Raw genomic sequence first — 24,963 nt, forward strand, 5'->3', positions numbered from 1 at the left:
ACAATGGCCTAAAACTCATAATCCTGCTTCTTCAGTCTCCAGAGTGCTGAGATTACAGGCATGTACCACAAAGAATTAATTTTACTGCATATAAATTATGTTCCAATATATCTGACCTAAAACGAAAAAAAGAAGTAATATCACCAGCCAGTACCAAATTCTATGTGAAAAGGTCCAGGTCAGAGATAGGATAAGTTCAGCCCACAGGAACAGGCTGAGAATATCTGGTTTACATATTTACCAATTTTTTTTAAATGCTGACAATTTATTTAATTATTTTTGCAGTGCTGGGATTGAATCCAGGGCCTTACACCTGCTGGGCAAGCCCTCTATCCCTGAGCTACACCCCCAGCTCTAAAATGGTGACAACTTAATAATCTTTTCTGGGCCTTGTCAAAAGGTCCCCAACATCAAAGTGGCTGATGTCATGTAAGCCCCCAGGCATTCAGAAAGATAAATACACACCAAATGACTCTAATATATATTTAATGCGTCAAGAGATTGATGCACAAAGCAGATGGACTAGTTAGTTCTGTGTGAGGGAGTCAGGGTTGGGTTTCCCCAGGAGGATAGAGAGGAAACAGAGGGAAGGGTCCAGTGGGTAAGAGTTTGCACAGGTACAACATTGGGAGACAAAAGGGGAGGGAGGTTGAGAGAAAAAGCCTTTGAGGTTGCCTTGATTGAGGTCGAGAGGCCAGATGAGGCCCCTAAAGAGTTTAGAGCCACTGAAGTTACTAAAACAGCCACTGACCTGCCCGTGTCCATGTTTTAACAAAAGTCCTAGGGGACAGGGAAGGGAGAGTTGGAGGGACAAGAGTTAGGAAGGTTCTTTGTGGCTTATAATGGTCATCATTTCTGCTAAAATAAAATGTGCCTTTTTGGTACTGAACTGTTCTAAATACCAAAAGTATTAGGTAATTTGTCTTAACTGGGATATGGCAGCTTTGAAGACAGCTCAGCTGCCCAATTACTTGGGACTCCCTATTTCTTCCCTGGACTGGGGAACCCTAGCCATCAAACAACTCCTTAATTCAGGCTCCCACACATAGTAGTGCTTGGTCTGTTTCAAAGATGCCACAGTCAGAGGAGCAACCCCAAATGGTCATGGACGGGGGAGGAGTTCAACAGAGCTAATGTCATCCTCAGTCTCCCCTTGGGAGCAATCCTCCTTCAGTGCTGGGTGGGATTTCCAAGCTGGAGAAACCGATTGTCTGGGAAGGGAAAGTGTCATGCATGGGCCAGAGCTGCTCAGAAGCCAGGATGACAGCAGCATAAGGCCCAGACACTCTAGGGAATCCGTGCAGCAATGGAGAGAAAACCTGAGGGAAAGCAGAGCTTCTGTCTGTTCAACCAGCTTCCTCTCTCATGAGCTCATGGTTAAAGCCAGGCCAGGCAGGAGGGTGCCAGTTATTGAGTGAGCTTGTTTTTTCCCTAACTTGGTTCTGACTCACACATGGCATCTACCCTTCCCAGAAAACCACCGCAGGGCTCACCCTTGGCAGCCAATCAACCCGTCCTAACACGCGATGTCCACTGGCATTGGGCCAGCTCCCTAGCACTGCCTTTGTCCCAGAGGCCTCTCTGGGCGCGAACATCTCTTCCCAACCCTAGAAGAAAAGGGCCTGTGGCAGGCTGCTTTGAAAGGAAGAAGGAGGCATGTCTAACTTTTGTGTACGCATGGGAGACTCTGCCGAATCATGGGGTTTCAGAGGAGGGTGAAGCATCAGAGAATTTTTATTTAAGCCCTTCGATTTACAGATCAAGTCATCCAGTAAATACAGGGTGTCCGAAAAGACAGGACAACAGAGGAAATACTTTATTCAGTGTACCTTTTCCACTGTGATTATGTTTTGCTTGAAGCTTAATATACTCTCCAACGGCTGGCATTGGGAGCTGCAGGCTGCCTGTCCCAAGATCAAATCTATAACTAATGACATTAAAAAGCTCCATATTTCTAGCCTTTCCAGACAGCCTGTATTGATCAAGAGGCACAGTTCTAGGCACTCAGCAAGCACAATGGCTAAAATCTTGCTCTATGGAGTTATAATCTGTGGGAAGGAAACTCATTCCAGAGGGAGAAGCCACAACACTGGTGCCCCTGCAAACTGGTGCAGGAAGCCAATGTCAGCAGGAGAACAGAAGTAGTAGGTCCTTTTCCCCTTTCCTGCTCTCTGCAGCCTCTGCCTTGCCTCAGGTGGAGTTGGGCAGAGTTGGGCTGAGCAGGGCCAAACTGCATCCTAGAGCAGGTGGTCTTGTTACTTTTGTGACTTGCCTGGGCGCTCCAGGCACTTTTGTATGGCTTTTGCGTAAGGGGAAGCTGCCAGGGCCTGATCTTGACCCTCCTAAGGGCTAAACAAACATCTTTAGGGGTCATTTATTAACTTGCTGTCTAGGACTTAACCACCCCACTCTACCCCCATCTATGCCTCTGGCCAGAATTGTCCCAGCTAAACTGTGTATAGAGAAAGAACTAGGAATGCAGAAGTCTCTGCTTCTCTGGGATAAACAAAGAGCCACAAAGACTGCCTGAGACAGAGAGGGAAGGAGTGGGGAGATGAAAAGACAGATTGTATTTCCTGTGATCTCAAGCACTGGGAGGCTGTTCTGTCAGCTCACTGGGCCCATTGTGACCCCAAAGTAGTCCCTCCACACAAGAAAGGAGCAGTGCACTTGCATTCTTAATCCTTGCAATAACCTAAAGGTCAATTGGCCCATTTGTTACTTGAGGAAACAAGTTTTTAGAGGCTCAATTTGGCATAGTTAATAAGTAGCAGAGCCAGAAATTAAACCAATTTCCTCCAACACCACTAGATTAATAATATGTTCCTTTTGCTACCCTGTGTTTCCTTTCAATGTCAAACCTATTTCAAGTCAACAAATATATTACCTACTAAGTACCAGGTGCAGCTAGGAGCTTTCAGTAGTCATTCCCTGACCCCAACCTCCTGGCTCCAACCCTCCATCCATCTTCCCTTTCTCAAAAGTTCCCACTTTCAAAAAAAATTGTCTCCCTGTTCCCTGCTCAGTCTACCCAGCCACTTCCCAGCTCCTTGGCCCCTCACCGCCTCTGTCTGCACCTGGTCAGCAATGCAGCTGTACTCCTGGTGGGGCAGCAGGCACTCTTGTGTCAAAGACTTGATAGGGGCAAAGACCAGGGCTTCACCACCTGCACAGTTGCTCCTGATGCAAAGTTGGATCAGCCTGAGCCACAGTTGAACATACTCCAACCTCCTCTTTGAGGAGGAAGGGCAGGGAAGAGAGCTTGGAAAGGACACAGCTGGACAGTCATCTCTGGAGATAAGGTTTGGCTCCCTCGATTTAAGCGTATTTAATATTAATTAAGCCCCTAATAAGTACCAGGCCAAGTACTGAGGATACCACAGAGATCGAATAAGAAAAGGGTAGATGTGGTCTTGTACACTCATGGAGATTATATTCCAGTAGGGGGAAGAAACAACAGCAAGAAGTAAGCAAACGCAGGCTAGGGGTGTAGCTCAGTGGTAGAGAGCATTCTTAGCATGCAAGAGGTCCTGAGTTCAATCCCTGCACCAAAAAATAAAAAATAAAAATAAACAAATACATAAAATAATTTCCCAATTGCTATGAAAAGAACAAATGAGGAACAAGAAGCTGAGAAAGAGGATGGGGTATGTGTCAAGATATCAGGTCAAAGGAAGGAAATGAAGGAACATGAAATCTCAAGGAAGATGGAAGGAGACAGGACAGCTATAAATTCGAGAGATCCACTTCTCTAGGATGAAGGCAGTGGGAACCAGTTCAGCTGCTAGTCTCAGTCCCAAACTTCCTGGCCTTAACTCATTCCCCCCAGGTCTAGCCTGTACACCCCTCATTGGCTTAATGATTCACTCTCAGCCTTTCTCTAGGTTCCTGGGTAGCAGGGAGGAGCAGGGGCATAGGCCTGGGTTTCTAGGGGTGGCAGAAATGGGGATGATGTTGGGTGAGAAGGAAAAACAAGCAATCTAGGTTCACTGGGTCTTCTCTTGGTCCCATTCTGGTCTTGTCACAAAGAAAGGTCCCTCTGTGCCAGGAGGAAGAAAGGTGAAAATAACCAAGAGCAGCTGCAGGCCCAGATTCCAGATGTAGGAGATAGTGGTGAAACAAGATCCTGACATCCCTTTCATTTCCCTCCCCTGCCTAATGCCCTGCAGAAATTTTCCATCATAAACAAGTTATGCATTCCTGACCTTGAGTGCCTCCCCCTCTCTCCCACAAGTTTTCTTCCATCATCACTAGCTCCTTCTAACCCTAAACTGATGTCCATGCACGAGGCTCTGTCCACATTATAAGCAGTTATGCATTTATGTTGGTCACTGTGTAGTGTGAGAATAAGAGTGTAGGCAGATGTGCAGGTTTTGCTCATGTGTAAACCTAAGGATGATGACAAGGGAGAGAGGGAGATATGGGAAAGAGATGTGTCTTTGTTTTCAGAGGAGGTGTGTGCCAGGAAGAGGTGTGTAATGCAGAATTATATGTTTAGACAGCAGTAGTAGGTGTAAAATAAAGCCCCATCTAGCACAGGAAGCAATTGTATATACAGCAATAGTATATATCTTTCTAGATTAGTCATGGGACTTATTTGCCTTCCTACACGTCCTTGGTTGAAAAACACCTTTCCATGTTTCCTGTTTGGTGTCTATGTGTCTATGTAAGAATTGTCCCTACTTTTCTTAAGATGTTGTATGGAAGGTTTAGAGGAGTGTATTCATGTCTCAAAAGCTTGAGGAGACTCAGCCAGTGTGTGAATAGCATGTGTGCATTTATAGTCCTGTACCTTCATCTTTCATTTAACAAGATTATTGAACAACAACAACAAAAAAAAAAACAAAAAAGCTGAGTGTTGGTGGCTTATGCTTGTAATCCTAGCTACCCAGGAGGCAGAGATCAGAAGGATAGAGGTTCAACACCAGCCTAGCAAAATATCCTGAAAACACCCAACAGAAAATAGGGCTAGTGGAGTGGTTCAAGTGGTAGAGCATCTGCCTAGTGAGCCTGTGGCCCTGAGTTCAAACCCCAGTGGGGAGGGTGTGTGTGAGATTATTAAGCAACTACTACCTGCAAGGCACAGTGCTGGGGTCCATGAGGGACACAAAGACACATGTAACCACAGCCTCTAATGGAAGAGGCCATGTATATATTCGCTTTGCCCACCAGGCTTAATACAGTGGTATGAAGACCTGAGCCAGATACATTTCAAATCCCTGGAGTCAATGCTGATGTTTTCATTCTCTTGCTATCAGCAAGCCCCTAGGCTTCCTTCCTCTAATGATACCCATCTCATTGCCAAAGCCTGGTGTTCGTATGCTACAAATGTCTCTTATGTCACCTTTTCAGGCCCTTGTTACCTTCTACCTAAGCCCCTCCAGTAGCCTCCTCCCCCTCAAGGGCATATTCTACATCCCAGTCACTTCCCTGCTCAAACTGTGCTCCTTTCATTTTATCCCTCACCTCCAGCCTCATGGTCCAGAGTCAAACCCAGGCTGCCAGTTAAGCTCTCCCAGTCTGCCAAATACCTTTCCAGCCATTACTATTTCCCACTACTCTTTTACAGGAAACTGACTGTGAGATTGTTTTCCCTGTGATTCCCCAAACACATCCTGTACTTTTCCAGCTCAAGGCCTTTGCTGATTCCATCCTCTTTTTCACAGTCATCCTTCACATCTGATTTTGTCATATCCCACCCGCTGTTTGAGGTCATCTCAAATGCCATGTTTCACAAAGTCTCCCCTGACTGATTAGTCAGAGGTGAACACTAGCTCTTTGGGGTCCTCTTTAACACTTAGTTTTCTTAGCACCCTCAGGAGAGTTCTCCTGGTCATGGTCCCCTCCCCATGCCAGAGGACAAGGCTCCCATGTCAAAGTGACAGTTCTATCTTGCTTGCCTCCAAAGCACATACACCTGAAACGAACCTCAAAACTCTCAACAGTAGTTTTGTTTTGTTGGAACTGGGATTTGTACTCAGGGTTTCACGCTTGCAAAGCAGGTGCTCTACTGCTTGAGCCATACCACCAGTCCATTATATTCTAGTTGTTTGGGATATGGAGTCTCACAAACTATTTGCCTAAACTAGCCTCAAATCTCAATTCTCCCAATCTCAGCCTCCCAAGTAGCTAGGATTATAGGTGTGAGCAACCCAGTGCCCAGTTAAGCAATCCTCCCCCCTCCCCCTCCCAAGAGGCAGTGACTACAGTCACACTACACTCTGCCTGGGTTCAAGAGTACTTTTACCAAAGCACCTACTATAGGTGAATGCTCAAAACAATGTCAAATTCTGTGTCGGTGAGCAGCTGTCTTTAAGGCAGATATGGAAATGTGTCAATTCTGTGTTGAGTAATTACCATTAATACAACATTTAAATAATGTCTCACAATTTTAAAAGTTCTTTACAAAAACGTATGGGTTTGACCCATACAAGAGGCAAACCTAGGTGACTGCCAATCTCTTGCCTTTGTACTTTGTGGTTCTCTGCACCAGTCTTTGTGTGACTGTTTCTGTGCACATCTGAGTAGATTTGCTGCGTTGCCCCTATGCAGTCATGGCTTCTTTGTTGTGTGTGTGTGTTATGTGTTATATGCACCTGTGGCTGTGTTATATGCATGTAATACACTGTGTGTTTTCAGTGTGCTAAAGCAAGTAGAGTTATGTCTGTGTGCTGGTGTTCATTTCTTAAGTCTTTTTGGCAATTTTTCCAATGACTTCCTTCCTGGAGTGTGTTTTCTGTGTGTACCTACAAGTGTGTGAATGTGCATTTTGTGGCTCCTTGAGTTTGCTGGGTGAGTATTGTAGCAGAATAGCCAGATCTTCTAAGCTGTTGTGAGCCCCTTTCCAGCTGCCACATGTCCAGACATGTGCCTGTCCCCAGGGATCTCACCCTCCTGCATTCACTCCACACGCACAACGTGCATTTGGGCACCTAGGGATGCACAGGCCAAGTCTCCGCCCACTCCTTTTGCCTAATCCTCGGAATTTCCAACCGGCTCTAACCAACCGCTCCCCTGCTGGGAGGGGAGGAGCTACAAGAGCCCGCCCCATTTTGTAGAGTATATAACTAGCACTCCTTGGTAGTGGAGCAGTACTCAGGCTTACTCGTCTCTCGGCGTGCCATGTGTCACTCTCGCAGCTCTCTCCCCACCATGACTGGCCTGCGGATCCCAGCTTCTGCCCCCTCCACCAGCCCAGGACTCCGGCGGGGCTCTGGCCCGGAGATCTTCACTTTCGATCCTCTCCCTGAGCCGGCGGTAGCTCCCGCCGCACGCCTCAGCGCCTCTCGCGGGCACCGAAAGCGCAGCCGCAGGGTCCTCTACCCTCGAGTGGTGAGTAACGCCGAAGTAGGCAGCTTAGGGGACATGCCGCCCTGGTACCTCGGGGAACTACTGGACGCCGGGAGCCTTGGCCTAACTTCTCCACATTTTTGTTTCCCGTAAGGTCCGGCGCCAGTTGCCAGCCGAAGAATCGAACCCTGCTAAAAGGTTCCTGTTTGTCCTACTCACCATCATCTTCTGCCAGATCCTGATGGCCGAAGAGGGTGTGCCGGGGCCCCTGGTCTTGGAGGACTCCCCCAGAGTTGCGTCCTCTACGCCCATCCCCGCGCCGGTCTCTGCGCCTCCAGTCCTCGAGCCCTTTAATCTGACCTTGGAACCCTCAGACTACTCTCTGGACCTCAGCACGCTCCTCCAGCAACACCCAGCTGCCTTCTAACCGTGACGCCTCACCATCCCCAAACAAGAATCTGAGAAACCAAAGAAACACCAGGTGTAGCTGGTGCGTATCCCAAACTGGGACTTTCAAGGCAACTTGAAGTTACAACACTACAGCAGAGAGAGACGCCTGCCGGTGCTTGGGGCGAGACTGAGGCGCTGACAAGCCCAGGCTAAGCCCAGTGGAGAAAAGCGGCGTTAATTTATTTCTCAGTGCTTCTAATTAGTATTTATATGTATTTATGTATATCCCTCTAGGTGATGGAGGGATGTATATGTGATATTTATTTTAACTTATGCAAGGGTGCGAGATGTGCTCCCCTGCTGTAAATGCAGATACTCGGTATTTATTGAGCTTTGTGGGATTGGTGGAGGCAGCGCGCCTAGAATTGAGGCAGAGTGGGGGAGTAAAGGGGAAACTGGCTGGGAGGACGCTTAGCCTGGGAGTCAGGCACGGTGGTGGGTCGTAGGTTTAGGCAGTGACAACCCGTTCTTCAGCATCTCAACTCTGGGGGTCTACTGTGTAAGGCTTCGGCAGACTGTTGGAGATCTCCTCAAAGCTGTCACTGAGGGGAGACTGCGAGCTATCAAGGGGCGACTGTCAGGGTCACCCAGTATGTTCTGTGAACACAAATAAACTTGATTTACTGTCAGCAGTCTTCTGCGTGTATCTTTGCAAGTTGTGGTTCCCTACCTTCAGGCGCCAACCACTGGCGGGAGGAGCTGTGGCCAAGCTCCCAGCCCTCTTCCCCTTCCGGGGCCCCCGAAGTCCCTTTTCTTGGAGTCACGGACCCAGATCCGGCCTCCAGATGCGTAGCTCATGCCCAGTCTGCGGCTTTCCTAGTGAGCGGGTGGCAAACCCCAGATGTGGCAACCCCTCTTACTCACCAAGCTCCGCCCGCGCTCGGGGGCGGGGCGAGGAGGGCCTGGGCGGGGCTCTCGACTCCGAAAGGACAGCGGTGGGTGGAGGAAGCGGAGCCCCACCCCGGGCTTGCCTGGCAGCCCCGAGGGCCCCTGGAGCTGGAGGGCTGCGGGCGGGAGCGGGGCCTGCCGGGAAAGGGGCGGGCCGAGCATACAGGGCCGAGGGGGTTGGTCCGCGGTGGGGGCGGGGTCGTGTTTGCCGCAGCAACAGGGTGCGGCCGGGTTGCGGGGCGCGGGTGCGGGCCCTGCTTCCAGGAAGGCAGGTTCGCGAGCTGTCCCCGCTGGGCTTGCAAGCCCAGCGCGTCCCTTCCCTTCCAAATACCGCTGCGCGGCCGCTGCCTGCATCCAGGAGGGTGAGTGGGGGAGGGGAGGCAGAGCTAGGGCTGCAAATGCTGGGAGCGTGCGGAAATGTCTACAGACCCTTGGGGGCGGGAGAGCTTTATCAGATAAAGGGGGTGCGGTGAGGTTACCAACTAGTGACCGAAAGTTGTAGAGGAGGAGTGGCGAGGGGGTCTTCGGGGTTTCACAGGGAAAAGCCTTAGTGGACCTTTGGGTGTGGAAGGGACTGAGCCGTGGTAGATGCAGACTGGGCAGGCCTGGCGGGAAAGGGAAAGGATTTGCTTCCGTGGGTGCTACAGCACCCCTTCCCCATCTGCAAAGGCTTCTTCTCCCTCTCCTCCAGCTGTCGCTTGAACCATGTTTTTCACTTGTGGCCCAAATGAGGCCATGGTGGTCTCGGGTAAGTATTGTCTTCCCATCCATTGATCCCAAAACCCCTTAAGTATGGCTTCTGCTCCCTCCTCTCCCTACCAGCTCCCCAGACCCAAGCTTCTGCCCCATGAGAGCCATAAGCCTCCTCACTGTCCCCAAGGCCCAGGCTGCCTCCCCTTCAGCTCCACATTCTCTCTTGTGGATGTTCCCAGCCCCAAGTTCTTCAGTCTAATGCACTACAGCTCTACCACGACTGCACAATGCCTTCACTTTGCAGGTTTCTGTAGAAGCCCTCCAGTCATGGTGGCTGGAGGACGGGTCTTTGTCCTGCCTTGCATCCAGAAAATTCAGAGGTAGGTAGGTGGGAAGAGAACCAAGGAAGGGGAACGTCAGTTTTCTCTCTGCTCTTTTCCTCACTGTCGGCCCCTTCTCTTTCCCCTAGGATCTCTCTCAACACACTGACCCTCAATGTCAAGAGTGAAAAGGTTTACACTCGCCATGGGGTCCCCATCTCAGTCACGGGCATTGCCCAGGTGAGGCTTTCAGAGCCTTTTCCCCAAAGTTCACCCCATCATACTCTATCTCCCAAACATTAAGAATCTGACCATGACCATCTTCTCAACCTCTACCTGCAAAGAAACATCTCTGTAGTCCTGCCTTCTCCAGCCACCCCCAAGGCACTTTGCTCCACCTTCTTTCTCTCGCTAAGATGGAAGAAGCTGTTCTCAGAGTTCCCCCACACACACATTCCTTGCTTCCTCCCTGGCTTTATGAGATTTCTCCCATACTCTCCCTATCCCTACTTTGGCTGCAGGTGAAAATCCAGGGGCAGAACAAGGAAATGTTGGCAGCCGCCTGCCAGATGTTCCTGGGGAAGACGGAAGCTGAGATCGCCCACATTGCACTGGAGACACTGGAAGGTCACCAGAGGGCTATCATGGCCCACATGACTGTGGAGGTGGGCCTGGGGGAAGAGAAAGATCTGGATGGGATGTAGAATGAGATAGAGCCTAAGGTCCCAGCTAAGTCTGTGAGAGATATTGGATCTGAGGCTTAAGACCCTTTTTCCCACCATTCTGTTGTCCTAGGAGATCTATAAGGACAGGCAGAAATTCTCAGAGCAAGTTTTCAAGGTGGCATCCTCAGACCTAGTCAACATGGGCATCAGTGTGGTTAGCTACACTCTGAAGGATATTCACGATGATCAGGTAAAACTAGGCAGTTGATCCTTCCCTGTTTCCTTGTTCACATCTCTCTCTCTCTCTCTTTCTCTCTTTCTCTCACTTTTTAATTTTTTTTTTTTTTTTGGTGGCACTAGGGTTTGAACTCAGGGCCTCATGCTTGCTAGGCAGGCACTCGTACTGCTTGAGCAACTCTGCCAGCCCTGTTCCCATCTCTTAAGCTCTCATGAGGACTCTGGTTTCTGCACCTCTCCCACAGGACTATTTGCACTCTTTGGGGAAGGCTCGTACAGCACAAGTCCAAAAAGATGCCCGGATTGGGGAAGCAGAGGCCAAGAGAGATGCTGGGATCCGGGTGAGAGAGATTGGGATTGCTCAGTCACCACAGGCTTGTTGGATATCTGATGAGAAAGGGGATGAGGGGACAGAAGGGACACAGCTGATAGAGCTGGGTTGGCAGGGGGAATAGATGAAGCCTTGGCAAAGGCAGAGAAGTCTGGTAGGGAGCAGGTTCTTACCTTGTGGCCTTCATCTCTTCCCTGAGTTCCTACCTGATCTCCATTTGGACAGGAGGCTAAGGCCAAGCAGGAAAAGGTGTCTGCTCAGTACCTGAGTGAGATTGAGATGGCCAAGGCGCAGAGGGACTATGAGTTGAAGAAGGCCGCGTATGACATCGAAGTCAACACCCGTCGAGCACAGGCTGACTTGGCCTATCAGCTTCAGGTAAGAGCTGCCACACTGGGTAGATGGCCAGCCTGCTCATTGACCTTCTCCTGCCTGTCACTCTCACCATCACAGGCTGCCTCTATTTCTTATCTTCCAACTTTGATCTTATTCAGGCTCTCCATATCTTACCTATCTCCCCCCCATATGATGAGAGCTGTAAAAGACTCAAAACAGTCAGCTGAAAAGCAAAGAAAAAGCCATAAATGGATATGATCAATAGAGTTGATTGTGTTTGGGGCAGGTGGGCTTTGCCTTGTGCAAGGGTGCCTGACTGAGTGCGTGAACCAGAGCTAAGACCCAGCCCATGCTCCACTTGCCAAACTATGTGTTGGGACATGGGTCTGCATCCCAGAGGAAGGGATACCTTTTTTGAATTTGTACAGAAGCACCCTATAGGCTAACAGTAGTCTTTGTGATCAAGGAAGGGTTTGAAGAAGGAAAACAGGAACATGGGCCTTGAATCTGCAAAGTGATTAGCGTGCATTCCTTTGTATGGCAAGGAGGTATAGCTGATTGTTGTTACTCATGGATTCCATATTTGAAAATTTGCCTGTTCACTAAACTGTATGGGTAACCCCCAAATAAGTACTTGCTGCATGCCCAAGGTCATTTGCAAACATTGTATGGAATAGTGAAAAATCTGAGTTGCCTGATGAGCAGTTTCTAGGTGAGGTTGTACAGGAGTTTCAGAGGGTTCAGTCCATCATGGCAGGGAGGACGTGGTCTTCACATCATGGTGGCCTGAAAGCAGGAAAGGCAAATACAGGAGAAAGCCAGGGCAAGGCATAGCCATCAAGGACACACCCCTAGTAGTTTGCTTCCTCCAACTAGGCCCCACCTCTTACTCTTCACCATCTCCCAGTAGTGCCTTCACATTCTGAATTCATCAAGAGATTAATCCATTAGATCAGAGCCCTTATGATCTGATCATCTCTGGAAACACCTTCACAGACACACCCAGAAGTGTGTACTAATCTCCTAGGTGTTTTTAAATCAATCAAGTCCTGAGTTCAAACCCCAGTACTTACCAAAAAAAAAAAAAAAAAAATTAACCCTTACAGAGACACTGCCTTCTTGCTTCAGCTCTCATTATGAATAGTGTCATTTATGTAGTATGTTTACTACCACAGTGTGTGCATTTTTGTACTTTTTGTTTGTGATTTTACTATTTAAAATGGCCCCCAGAATTGGTTGATTAACAAATGTTATAACCAGGGTTGGCAGAGTGGCTCAAATGGTAGAGCTCCTACCTAGCAACACACAAAATGTTATGACCAGAGATTCACAAGAACCTAACCATATATTTGCCCTAGGAACAAAATTAAGTATTTCCCCTAGGAACAAAATCAGCATTTGTGGCTGTTTTACAGAACAGAACTACTGTGAATAATAAGAGTCAACTGTACCTTGAGACATTTACCCAAAGGATAGTGATAGTATGGATTTTATTTTTGCCAAGAATTGGTACTGACTGAAAGTATAATGAGGTACAAAGCCTCTTTAGTTATGTAAACTTCCTGGGTGACTCCTCAGGTAGATGGTGACATAGTGCTTTGCCACACAAAGTGTGTTCTACGCAGCAGCAGCAGCAGCATTGAGAGCCTACTTAAAAATATAAAATCTTGGGCTGGAGGCATGACTCAAGTGGTAGAGGGCTTGCCTAGCAAGCACGAGGTCCTTAGTTCAAAACCTCACTACCATTTAAATAAATAAGGAAAGAAAGAAATATAAAATTTCCAGCTCCAGTCCAGGCCAACTGAATAAGAACCTGTACTTCAACAAAACCCCAACGTGATTTGTATGTCTGTTGGCTTTGAAGAGTGTTACCATGATGAAAACCATTAGCTTGTGGTGAGACTCTAAATAAGGTTCTGTTAGTAGCTTTCCGTCACTATAACAAAATACCTTTCTTTCTGAATGAGGAAAAGTTTAGGGCTGGGAATGTAGCTCAGTGGTAAACCAATTTGTCTAGCATGCACCAGACCTGGGTTCCAGCCCCAACATCACTTAAAAAATAAAAGGTTTCTTTTGGCTCACAGTTTTGGAGGTCCTCAGTCCGTAATTGGGCCTGTGGAAAAGTTGCACATCATGGTCAGAGTACATGGTGGAGCAGACCACTCACCTCATGACTAGGAAGCAAGAGACAAGGAAAGGGCCATGAAAAAGACCTCCCACAGGTCCCACCTCCTGATAGACTGGGGACCAAACCTTTAACACATAGGCCTTTGGGGGTACTTATCCAAACCATGGCAATTCCTAACCTTAATGTGGCTTTGCTTGTCTGCAAATTAGTGATTGTTGAATGGGCTCTGTTCAACTTTTATTAGTTTCTCATTAACATGCCAGTTGTTGAGCTAGGTATTCATGAAATAAAGATTCATTCAACAGGTATCTATTTAGTGCTTACTGTGTGCCGGAGATTGTTTGGGAGGTGAGGATATATGTTTGAATAAGACAGAAGATTCCTGCCCTCATGCAACTTAAATTGTGTCATAGGAAACAGCAAAGAAACAAATGAATGACCTTCCCAGGCTATAATATTTAAGTGCTGTGAAGGAAATAAAAAGAGTGATATATGTGAAACATTGGAGGGGGGCACTATATTATGTTGGGAGTAGTCAGAGAAAGCTTCTATGAAGAAGTGATATTTGAGATAAAACCTGAAGATGAAAAGGAGCTGGCAATGTAAGGAGTTATAGGCCAAGATCATTCTAGACTAGTGTTATTTAAGTGGACATATGTGACTAGTGACTAAGCAGGGGGACCAGCAAGTGGGTTCTGAACTTGAACTTGGCATGTTCCAGGAACAGAAAGGATTTTTCTAATCTGGTGTGGCTGGTATGCTGAGTGAGAAGGATAGGCAGGCAAGGCCAGATCACAAAGTGTTTGGGTGACCATGGTGGAGGCAGGAGAACTCAGAGCACCATGGAAAGTTACTGGAGCCAGGTGCCCCATGGCTCATGCCTGTGATCCTAACTACTCAAGAGGCAGAGATCAGGAGGATTATGGTTTGAAGCCAGCCTAGGCAGATAGGGCTGGCAGAGTGGTTCACACAGTAAGAATGCTTGATTAGCAAGTATGAGGCCCTGAGTTCAAAAAACCCCAGTACCGCCAAAAAAAAAAGAGGTGATTGGTGGTGGAGTGGCTCATGGCTCATGTGTTAAAGCACCTGCCTACCAAGCCCTAGTACTGCCCAAAAAAAAAAAAAGAGGACAAAGATGAGTCAGATATGGTGGTGCATGTCTTTAATCCCAGCTACTTGGGAGACTGAGGTAGAAGAATGTTGAGTTTGAGGCCAGCCTGAGCTACATATCAAGAGCCCGTCTTAGCCAGGTGCCAGTGGCTCACACCTCTAATCCTAGCTACTCAGGAGGCAGAGATTAGGAGGATCATGGTTCAAAGCCAGCTCAAACAAATAGTTCATGAGACCCTATCTCAAAAAAACCCTTCACAAAAAAAGTGCTGGTGGAGTGGCTCAAGGTGTAGGCCCTGAGTTCAAACCCCATTTCCACCAAAAAAAGAAAAAAGGTGAAGATGGAGAAAGTAGGAACAGAATAGAGGCCTTAACATCATTTGGAAAGCTGGAAATGCTTGGTTGCCAAAGCCGGTCAGAGGCCACCAAAGTGGAAGCCTGCACAGAAGCAAACAATGAAAGGCCATCAGGCTCAGGAGCCAGCAGCAGCAGGTGCCTCTGAACTATAATTAAGACTGGTTAGATTGCTGGGCACCCATGGCTCACGCCTGTAATCCCAGCTAGCTACTCAGGAGGCAGAGATCAGGAGGATTGGGGTTCTAAGCCAGCCCAGGCAAATGGTTCTCCAAACCCTATCTTGAAAATACCCAACAAAATAAAAGGGGGTGGGGGGGAGGAATGGGTGGAGGTGTGGCTCAAGTGGTAGAGTGCCTGCCTAACAAGCATGAGGCCTTGAGTTCAAACCCCAGTACTGCAAAAAAAAAAAAAGGATTGGTGAGATTGCTGGTCACGGTGGTGCACAGTGATAATTCACGAGGTGAAGAGGCTGAAGCGGAGGTGGGGAGTAAGACTGGTAAAATAAGGAGAAAAGTGATTTGTTGGTTAGAGCCCCTCACTAGCTCCCTGCCTCTGAATAATAACTCCTCTGTGCCCCAACAGATATCTGGAGGTTTATTATCTGAAGAGAGTAAGCTAGGGGATGTGACTGAGGCTGGCCTGTCCTAGGCAAGGACTAGGCTATTTACCAATAACAGACTCAAAGTGACTATAAGCGAATCGAATGCTAAATACTGTCACCCAATCCCTTCAAGCATCCAGAACCTCCATCTTCCAAAAAAGATGGGGAACATGATCAATCCAAAGGAAAGACTTGAAGATTCTGAATCAGCTGCATGTGATTATGCACACGTATAATTCTAGAAGTTGGGAGACTGAGGCAGCAAGAGCATGAGTTTGAAGCCAGTCCGGGCTACACATAGCAAAACCTGTCTCAGAAAAAGAAAGGTGCTACTGCAGGTGACTCACTCCTATAATCCTAGCTGCTTGGGAGACGTTTTAGGAGAATCACAATTCCAGTCCAGATTAGCCTAGGCAAATAGATCGTGAGACCTCCATCTCCAAAATAACCAGTGCCAAAAAAAAATTGAAGCTGGGCATGGTGGCACAAGTTTGTGTAATCTCAGCTACTCAAGAGACAAAGGAAAGAAGATTTCAAGTTCAAGGCCAGCCTGAGCAAAGTTAACCTGCCTGTAATTCTAGCTACACAGGAGCTAGGAGGTAGAAGGACAGAGGTCAGAGGCCAGCCTCAGGCAAAAGCCTAAGATCCTCTCTGAAAAATAACTAAAGCGAAAGGACTGGGGGCATGGTTCAAGTGGTAGAGTAAGCTTGAGGCCCTGAGTTCAAGCCCCAGTACCATCAAAAACAAACAAAAGGGCTGGGTTATGACTGGAGTGGTAGAGTGCCTGCCTAGCATACTTGAGGCTCTGGGTCCAGTATCCAGTACAGCAAAACAAAACAACAACAAAAGTGTATCTTTTGCCTGGCATGTCTCCTCACCAACATCTTGGCAAAAGCCCTCTAATCCCTGAGTAAGAAGATGAACTCTGCCTAAATAAAAGAAATTCTGTTTATACACAGTCTTCATAGATGTTTAGAGTGTCCCTGGAAGGATACATAAGAACCTGGTCACAGTGGTTGTTTGAAGGGAACCGAGTGGGAAGAAGTCTTACTTCACACAGTTTACATTTTTCTTTTTAATTTGTACCATATGCAAAAGATTAAAATGAAAAAGATACACCCTTGTGGCAAAAAAAAAAAGGCTATTGCAAACTAGGTGTGGTGGTATGTGCCTGTAATCCCAGCACTGGAGAGGGAGGTTGAGGCCAGCCTGGGCTACAGAGACCCCATCTCAAAAAAATAAAAATAAAAGTTTATTTCATAGACAGGGTTGGATTGGTTGTGGCTTGATGTACGTTTATGGCAGCAAAGAGGGAAGCAGATGGTAGAGGTAGGAGATGGCACCAAATATTCAGTGTTCTCAAGGTGTTCATGCTCGAGGCATGGGGGAAGGACAGATAAAGGTGGAAGCTTATCAGAGGCACACTTCCCTCTGAGGGAGAGCAGGGCCAGGTTTCAGCCCCACTCACTCTGACGCTGAGTTGGCCTCAAAAGTTGATCCCTGACCTCTGCTGTTGGCTTTGAGGAGGAGGGTTGTGAGGCCAACCTTGGTTCTGTACAGGAAATGGATTTCACGGGGCACGCAGAGTAGACCAGGAACCGACTGCACAGACCTACTTCTGTTTGTATTCCAGCCTGGAGCCCTAGCTTCTCTGGCTCCTGGGCATTTGCTTTTCCACCCAGACTGTGATTGCTTCATCCTCCCCAGGTGGCCAAGACCAAGCAGCAGATCGAGGAGCAGCGTGTGCAGGTGCAGGTGGTGGAGCGGGCCCAGCAGGTGGCAGTGCAGGAACAGGAGATAGCCCGCCGCGAGAAGGAGCTGGAGGCCCGGGTGCGGAAGCCCGCGGAGGCCGAGCGCTACAAGCTGGAGCGCCTAGCCGAGGCAGAGAAGTAAATGCCCTCTTCCTAGTCCCCTCCTGGCTCCCTTGCCACCTAGGCAGTCCTAGATGGAGAGCTGAGGACTCCTATGGAACGCGGGTTGCAGAAGCCTCTGTCTCCCAGCGCTGGGCCGTTCTCCTAGGAGACAAGACGCTCTCCTTGGCACCTCTCTCCACTTCCTCTCTGCCCCCAGGTCCCAGCTGATTATGCAGGCAGAGGCAGAAGCCGAGTCTGTGCGGGTGAGTTTGAGGTGGTTCCTTGCTGGCTTGCATAAGAAGCGGTTTGCTGAGGTTTCTTGTTCTTAATTCTCATCAGTCTCACAAGTGAACTGTACGCTCTCCTCAGATGCGTGGGGAAGCCGAGGCCTTTGCCATAGGAGCCCGAGCCCGCGCGGAGGCTGAGCAGATGGCCAAAAAGGCAGAAGCATTCCAGATGTATCAGGAGGCTGCCCAGCTGGACATGCTGCTTGAGAAACTGCCCCAGGTCTGAGGGTGGTGTGAGCATCAGGAGAGGAGGAGCCAGAATTAGGGCCTGAGGGGCGGGGTGAAATGAATGATTTGGAAAGAACCAGTTTAGGGAACCATAAATTAGGGATGGAAATTATATGCCGGTGACCAAAGTGAGGAAGGATGATCATCAGTAGGACATGATTCTTAAAACTAGGGTAAATCGTTTCACGAGGGGTGTGGTCAGAACACTGCACTCAGCAGGCAACTTTTACCCACCAGGTGGCGGAAGAAATCAGTGGTCCCTTGACCTCAGCCAGTAAGATCACATTGGTGTCCAGTGGAAGTGGGACCGTGGGAGCATCCAAAGTGACTGGGGAAGTATTGGACATCCTAAGCCACCTGCCAGAGAGTGTGGAGAGACTCACAGGCGTCAGCATCTCCCAGGTGAGGGTCTCTGGGGTTGGGACAGTGAAGAATTGCTGAGTTCCTGTGTCACATGACACAGCCTAGCATTACCCAAGAGGCCTGGGAGTCATTGACATTGTCTTCTGTGTGCCAGACACTGTGCTAAACTTCTACAGAGAGGAGTTTTTTTGTTTTAAATTGAACAAGCTTTAGGGTATGGTATTTTAAAGGTAAAGAAACTGCCAGGTACCAGTAGCTCACACATGTAATACTAGGACTTGGGAACCTGAGATCATTAAGATTGTGGAACTATTTGCAGTAGAGCACCTGCTTTGCAAGCTCAAAGCCTTGAGTTCCAGCCACAGTCCCACCAAAAAAAAAAAAAAAAGCATTTCCAGCATGTTGAGTAACAGCCCACTCATACAGCTGATGATGCTGGGCTTCATCCCAGGACAACTGGACAACTGTCTGGAGTCTGCTTGTAGTCACCCTACTAGTATAGAGAACTCATTGCGGCCTGTTGATAATTAACTCCAAGGCCCATTGCTGCTTTCCTTGGTGTCTCAGTTTATGCATTATGGTAAAGGTCAGAGATCAGGCTGTAGAACCACTGTTGTGATGTGACTCCTGGGTCCGGCGCTGGCTAGCTCTGACCTTGGACAGGTTGTCAATCTCTGTACCTGTTCCCTCACCTTAAAATTGGGTTAATGATACATGCTATCCTGTTGAATTTTATTTGCAGAATGCTTAGAACTGTGCCTGGCACTGTGAACCATTGTGTGTTAAATTAAATAAAAAATACATATATAAATAAAAGCATTAGATTATACCAGTGACTTTTAAGCTGGGTTCCTTGGAGCCTCCTTGAAGACTATAGTAGAAGATTCTGGGCTGCTCTGGCCCCCTCTGCCCTCCTTAGTGATTTTTATGCATGAATCCTGGTGACTGCTTAGGGAAAGGGACTGAGGCACAGTGGCAGAAAGACATATCCAATCTCCATTTCAGCCCATTTATGAGTGGAGCCTGGAAGAGCAGGTACCTTGTTCTTAAGTCTCAATCACTCTTTTCTTTTTTGCCAGGTGAACCACAAGCCTTTGCGAACAGCCTGAGCCCTCAGTCCTCGCTTGTGATCACTCTTGCCTGTGGCTCTTACCTTAATGGTCCCTGTTGCATGCACACCACTGGCCTCCCTATCCCATGACACTGGGGTTCCCTCACATACACATCTCTCCTTGCCAAAGAGCCTGTGCCTTGCCTTGGAGGGGGTTGCTCCCCTTCCTAGCCCCACACTGCCATGGCTGCCAGTGCCCAGGGGTCCCATGCCAGCCTAAGATGAACCCACTCCAGTCCAACGCAACTTATTTAACTTCCTAATTAAATTAGATGGTCTGAGCCTGTTGTCTAGAATTCTTTCTTTCTTGACCAAGACCAAGGGATGGTCTTCAGGTTCTTGTCAAACAGTACATACTGATACCAACAACTAATATAGAACTAACACAAAATGAATGTCAAAATATATTTTGTTCCCTTTCATTCAATAAGCTTTCTAGACTGGGAAAAAACCAAATCTGTATACTGTAGAGGTCTGCTTTTCACTGAAGTAGTAGAAAGCATGCTAAGACTGAATGTTGGGACTTTTTACTGAAATTATGGCCAAGCAGAATACTAAATACTCCTGTTATCAAAGGGGTATTTGTTCCAGAATCCCCTCTCAGATAGCAAAATCCATGGACACTCAAGTCCCTTATGTAAAAGGGCAGTGTTTGCATATAACCTGCACACATCCTGCTATACACTCTAGATCATCCCTAAGTTACTTAGCAAATGCTATGTAGTCATTCTGTTATTTAGGGAATAGTAAGCCTGTTACATTTTCAGTAGTTGCAGTTGGGGGACAGTAGGTAGGCTGTTTTCTGTGTGGATAGGTAGCCAGTGGATAGCTAAACCTTTTTGGTAACTGAGACTTACTTTGTGCACTTAGAAAATAGACCATAGATAACAGCCACAGGTATCCATGGGCTATACAACTAAGTGATGCAATCATTTGCTTTTTGTTAGGGTGTCACTATGTAGCCCAAGCTGATGTTGAACTCAGGCTCCTCCAGCCTCAGCTTCCCCAAGAGCACAGGCATAGGTGTGTACCACCACACTCAGCATGTACTTCCATGTGAATCCTATGAAGCAGTTGAGACTGCTGGGGTCCAAGCAGGGATACTGGCTCAGTACATCTCTGCAGGGCTAAAAACTTGCACTCCTACAAACTCCAGAGTATGATGTTGCTAGTCTGGGAGTCAATTAAGCACTATTTTAACACTCATAACATCTATACCTATCCTGGTTACTAAGACTTGGCTGGTACTGACTTGGTAGGGTACTGATGGGTACCAGAGTTTAAGATATGAGGGTGAAGTATTGTGAATACTCTATCAGTTTAAGAGTAGTGTTAACTGAACTTAGGCCCCTTGCTTCCACCAGCAATCTTCCCTGAATGAGCACACGTCTCACAATTTTTTTCAATTCCCATTTATTTTTGGCTCTTGGGGCAATGTCATCTTTTCAATATGAAAAAAAGCAAGTTCAACACAAAATAGACATCTGAAGTGTAGAATAGGACAAAAACCAATGATAGGAGGAAAAAAGGCAACAGTAAAAAGATGTCACAAAAAAGATGGGAATGTCTTGTTGCCTCTTCTCTGGGGAGTGACCCAAGGATGAACCCACCCCAATCCAACGCAATTTATTTAATGCAACACAACTTTCCACGTCAGGGATGTTATCCCTTTTTCCTCAAATGAAAGTGGGATGAGGATGTTTTTAGAGGTTTAGGGACCAAGGCAGGCCTCCCCCCACTTCTCGGATCAAGGGAAAGGAGGAAATGTTCTACGTAAAGACCAGGGAGGGATCCCACTTGATTAAGTGGGCAAACCCCCAAAAGCAGGTGAGAGCTCAGGACAGTTGAGAAGGAGACTGCAAATGGAGATAATACTGTTAACCTCTCCTGAAGCTGAGTGGGGAAAATACCTGGAAACAATAGTTTTAAGTCTTGATTTCCCTCCCCAAAACTGTCCTAGAATGGAAAATCCCACCCCCTTGTTTCCTTAGAAACCTTTGCCTTCTATTTCTTCCCCTTGTCTACTTCTTGGGCTTAGGATGGTGACCATTGTCTAGTTTTCAGCACCTGGCTGGTTCTAAATGGGATCTAGATGAGACCCAGCTTCTTGGAGATTTTGAAAACAGAAAAATATTAACTGGACAGATATTGAGAAGTGGGTACCAGAAGGAAAAAGAGAGTAACTCAGAATGGCATAAATCTAGATTTGCCAGAGTGGAAAGAGAGAGGAGACATTCAACAAACAAATATTTATTGAGTGCCTACTATGTGACAGGCACTGTTCTACATGCCCCCAAAAAGAAAAAAAAAAAAAAAAAAAGACAGGCAGCAGAAACATATTCTGAAGGGGCAGATGAAGAAGGCTGAGGGAACTGAGGAGCCTGAGATGTTAGGGGGGGCTCTGCCTTAGGCTTCCTCTTCAGCCTCCTCACCGAAATCTTCTTCCTCTTCTGCGGTGGCATCCTGGTACTGCTGATACTCAGAGACGAGGTCATTCATGTTGCTCTCAGCCTCGGTGAACTCCATCTCGTCCATGCCTTCACCTGTGTACCAATGGAGGAAGGCCTTCCGGCGGAACATGGCAGTGAACTGCTCTGAGATGCGCTTGAAGAGCTCCTGGATGGCTGTGCTGTTGCCAATGAAGGTAACTGCCATCTTGAGACCACGAGGTGGGATGTCGCAGACAGCTGTCTTGACGTTGTTGGGGATCCACTCCACGAAGTAGCTGCTGTTCTTGTTCTGCACATTGAGCATCTGCTCATCCACCTCCTTCATAGACATCCGCCCACGGAAGACAGCAGCCACAGTGAGGTACCGGCCGTGGCGGGGGTCACAGGCAGCCATCATGTTCTTGGCATCAAAGACCTGCTGGGTGAGTTCAGGCACAGTGAGAGCCCGATACTGCTGGCTTCCGCGGCTGGTGAGAGGGGCGAAGCCAGGCATGAAGAAGTGGAGGCGTGGGAAGGGCACCATGTTGACTGCCAGCTTGCGGAGGTCAGCATTGAGCTGGCCAGGGAAGCGGAGGCAGGTGGTGACACCGCTCATAGTGGCTGAGACGAGATGGTTTAGATCCCCGTAGGTTGGTGTGGTCAGCTTGAGGGTGCGGAAGCAGATGTCATAAAGGGCCTCGTTGTCAATGCAGTAGGTCTCATCAGTGTTCTCTACCAACTGATGGACAGAGAGGGTGGCATTATAGGGCTCAACCACGGTGTCAGACACTTTGGGTGACGGCACTACACTGAAGGTGTTCATGATTCGGTCAGGATACTCTTCACGGATCTTGCTAATGAGGAGGGTGCCCATTCCGGAGCCTGTGCCCCCACCCAATGAGTGGGTCAGCTGGAAGCCTTGCAGGCAGTCACAGCTCTCTGCCTCTTTCCGCACAACATCCAGGACTGAGTCAACCAGCTCAGCCCCTTCTGTATAGTGGCCCTTTGCCCAGTTGTTGCCTGCCCCAGACTGACCTGGAATGGGGTTGAGAAAAACAAAAGTCTATTACTGACTGCATCTCCATTAGAGGTTTCAGAACAGTCTTGAATTTGCACTCCAGCAAATCATCTAACTTTTGCTGTCTCTTCCCACCTGTAAGTTGAACAACAGTACCTGTAACTTACCAAAAACAAAGTTGTCTGGTCTGAAAATCTGACCAAAAGGACCCGAGCGAACAGAGTCCATGGTTCCAGGTTCTAGATCCACCAAGATGGCACGAGGAACATATTTGCCACCTACAGGAAATCAAACAGATGCATCAGAGTCTGCAGTGGGTAAGGTTAAGTAGATCGCGGTTGAGACAGCTGCAGACCCACACTTGTCACTCCAAGTCTTGCCACCAGGTGGCAGGAGAGTCCACCTTTAGCCTCCTTACGGTGGGTTCCGTAAAATGATGGATTCATCCAACTGGGCTAACAAGTCACGAAATGTACAGATCTGGGATTAGTGGGGAAGGAAATAGGACCCGGGCTACCCGGGTTCTTGCCCTCACCTGTGGCTTCATTGTAGTACACAGAAATGCGGTCCAGCTGTAGGTCGCTGTCTCCGTGGTAGGTACCGGTAGGGTCAATGCCGTGTTCATCGCTGATCACTTCCCAGAACTGTAGGAGGAGAACGATAAACCCTCAACAGCTCAATTCTCAGCCAAATATGCCTCCCAGACCGGCTCATGGTAAACTATTATAGGCAGCTAACGTCTACAAAACTTCTGGCCACCGCCCCTTCACCCCGGGTACGAAAGACAGCCCGAAATAAGGAGCCGCTGCCGCAGTAGACCACCCCGCCCTCCACGTGACTGCGGTGCACGAGCACGTAAAACCGACGACAAAGGGAAGCTACGCGCGTGGGCGGGGCCAAGAGCACAAATTCGCCGGGCGAGGGGCGGGGCTCAGCTCGAAGCTAGCGCGCCCCCGACAGCGGGCAGGGCCGCATTGTCCCCGCGCGCCAGCGGTGCCTGGGCCCCGCCCCCACAGGGCCCCGCCCTTCTGCTACAACGTAGCAGCCGCACTTCCTCCTGCCCCTCCCCCACTACACTGTAACCGCGCGCAAAAAAAAAAAAAAAAAAAAAAAAACCTCCCTATAGCCACAAATTGTATTCCTTGCTAGCTTGCTTCTTCTCCCTTGCTTTAAAATACTTTCTCCCACATTTAGTCTTGAGGAACCTTTTAAAGAAGAGCTCATCCTCTACTTTTCTCTAATGCTTTCTTATCTGTTCACGCCCTATAAAGGTCTCGATTAGGGGAAATTAAAGTAAAACCAAGCCCCTGCACATTATCGTTCCAGCCACAGGAAGCTACGGGAATGCCTAAAAGGGATCGTGGGCGCGCAGGGGTCCCCGATTCTTTGTGCAGGATAAGGCGCAGTGCAGCCCACCCGGGCGCATCGTGTCCGCCACCTTTGCATAGGAGCTTCCTGCAGCTGCCCGCCCAGTCTCGCCCCTTCCCCCTTCGGTTTTGCTCTACGAAGCCCCGCCAAGGGGGGGAGGGAATAGGCGGGATCCACATGGGGAAAACCTCGCCTCGCTTTGTCTCGGACCGTTTCCGCATCTCTCTGGTCCTCGACCGTTAGAAAACCCCCTTTTTAAGTAAGATCTTACAGCTCATTAGTCTCTCCGACCCCCCCCACCCCACGCCAGAAAGATCCTTTCAATAGCTTTCCCAAAATGTGCCTGCCAAAGAAAATAACGCCCCATTTTTCAAAATCAAATGCTAGGTACAAATGTGCATATTTATATGGGAAAAACTTTTTGGGGGAAAGCGAAGCTTGATTAAGGATGAAAAACGCAAACGCCCCAGCCATTCTTCACAGTTAACTAGGATTTTGCATTCTACGAAGAAATTATAGTTAAAAGGAGAGGCTTAAAATTCTTACCTTGGCACCGATCTGGTTGCCACACTGACCGGCCTGGATGTGCACGATTTCCCTCATGGTTAAAAATTTATTTTAATTTTTTTTGCTCGCCTCAAGGTATGTACGGGGCAAGGTATGTAAGGTTTTTTTTTCTGTGCTGGTTTCGGGCTGAAAGGATGGGACGCGCCCCGGAGGCTGGAGCAGCGAGATCCGCACGCGACGGCAGGAAGATTCTGAGAGAGGCAGAAGATAGCGGAGGGCGAAGGAGGGAAGGCGGACAGGGCGGGGCGCGCGTGCGCGGGGCTGGGAGGCGGGAGAACGGCGCCCGCGCAGCGGTCGGAAGACAAAGCCTGCTCCAGTGTGGCCCTGATTAGA

General features: G+C 48.4%; 4 protein-coding genes across 5 annotated transcripts in view; 2 read left to right on the forward strand and 2 right to left on the reverse strand.

The window, feature by feature from the left end:
* Positions 1-8,549, reverse strand: part of Ddr1 (discoidin domain receptor tyrosine kinase 1) — a 117,571-nt gene extending 109,022 nt beyond the window's left edge. Inside the window, exon 1 of the mRNA XM_074082578.1 lies at positions 8,411-8,549. The gene's annotated coding sequence lies outside the window, so the exon portion shown is untranslated. The remainder of the gene's footprint in view (positions 1-8,410) is intronic.
* On the forward strand, positions 7,085-8,369 carry Ier3 (immediate early response 3). Its single transcript, XM_020174864.2, has 2 exons — positions 7,085-7,332; positions 7,445-8,369. Exons 1-2 carry the CDS (start codon positions 7,123-7,125, stop codon positions 7,715-7,717), a joined length of 483 nt encoding a protein of 160 aa, XP_020030453.1. The 5' UTR covers positions 7,085-7,122; the 3' UTR covers positions 7,718-8,369.
* A 263-nt stretch (positions 8,550-8,812) lies between the features above and the next one.
* Flot1 (flotillin 1) lies at positions 8,813-22,713 on the forward strand. 2 transcript variants are annotated; one of them, XM_020174878.2, is made up of 13 exons: positions 8,813-8,990; positions 9,320-9,376; positions 9,626-9,701; positions 9,791-9,881; positions 10,163-10,306; positions 10,437-10,556; positions 10,789-10,884; positions 11,100-11,252; positions 17,114-17,295; positions 17,477-17,522; positions 17,629-17,766; positions 18,012-18,176; positions 19,217-22,713. In XM_020174878.2, the coding sequence occupies exons 2-13, from the start codon at positions 9,334-9,336 to the stop codon at positions 19,244-19,246; spliced, it is 1,284 nt and encodes a 427-aa protein (XP_020030467.1). In that variant the 5' UTR covers positions 8,813-8,990; positions 9,320-9,333; the 3' UTR covers positions 19,247-22,713. The 2 variants fall into 2 exon arrangements, with proteins under 2 accessions (XP_020030467.1, XP_073938700.1); XM_074082599.1 differs by lacking the exons at positions 8,813-8,990; positions 9,791-9,881 and having other exon boundaries at positions 9,319-9,376.
* Tubb (tubulin beta class I) lies at positions 21,506-24,855 on the reverse strand. Its single transcript, XM_020174879.2, has 4 exons — positions 24,610-24,855; positions 23,231-23,339; positions 22,863-22,973; positions 21,506-22,712 (listed from the first exon to the last, which is right to left on the reverse strand). Exons 1-4 carry the CDS (start codon positions 24,664-24,666, stop codon positions 21,655-21,657), a joined length of 1,335 nt encoding a protein of 444 aa, XP_020030468.1. The 5' UTR covers positions 24,667-24,855; the 3' UTR covers positions 21,506-21,654.
* Between the last annotated feature and the right edge of the window lie 108 nt (positions 24,856-24,963).

The sequence above is a fragment of the Castor canadensis genome, chromosome 8, assembly GCF_047511655.1.
Source record: "Castor canadensis chromosome 8, mCasCan1.hap1v2, whole genome shotgun sequence".
NCBI classification, from domain to species: Eukaryota; Metazoa; Chordata; class Mammalia; order Rodentia; family Castoridae; genus Castor; species Castor canadensis.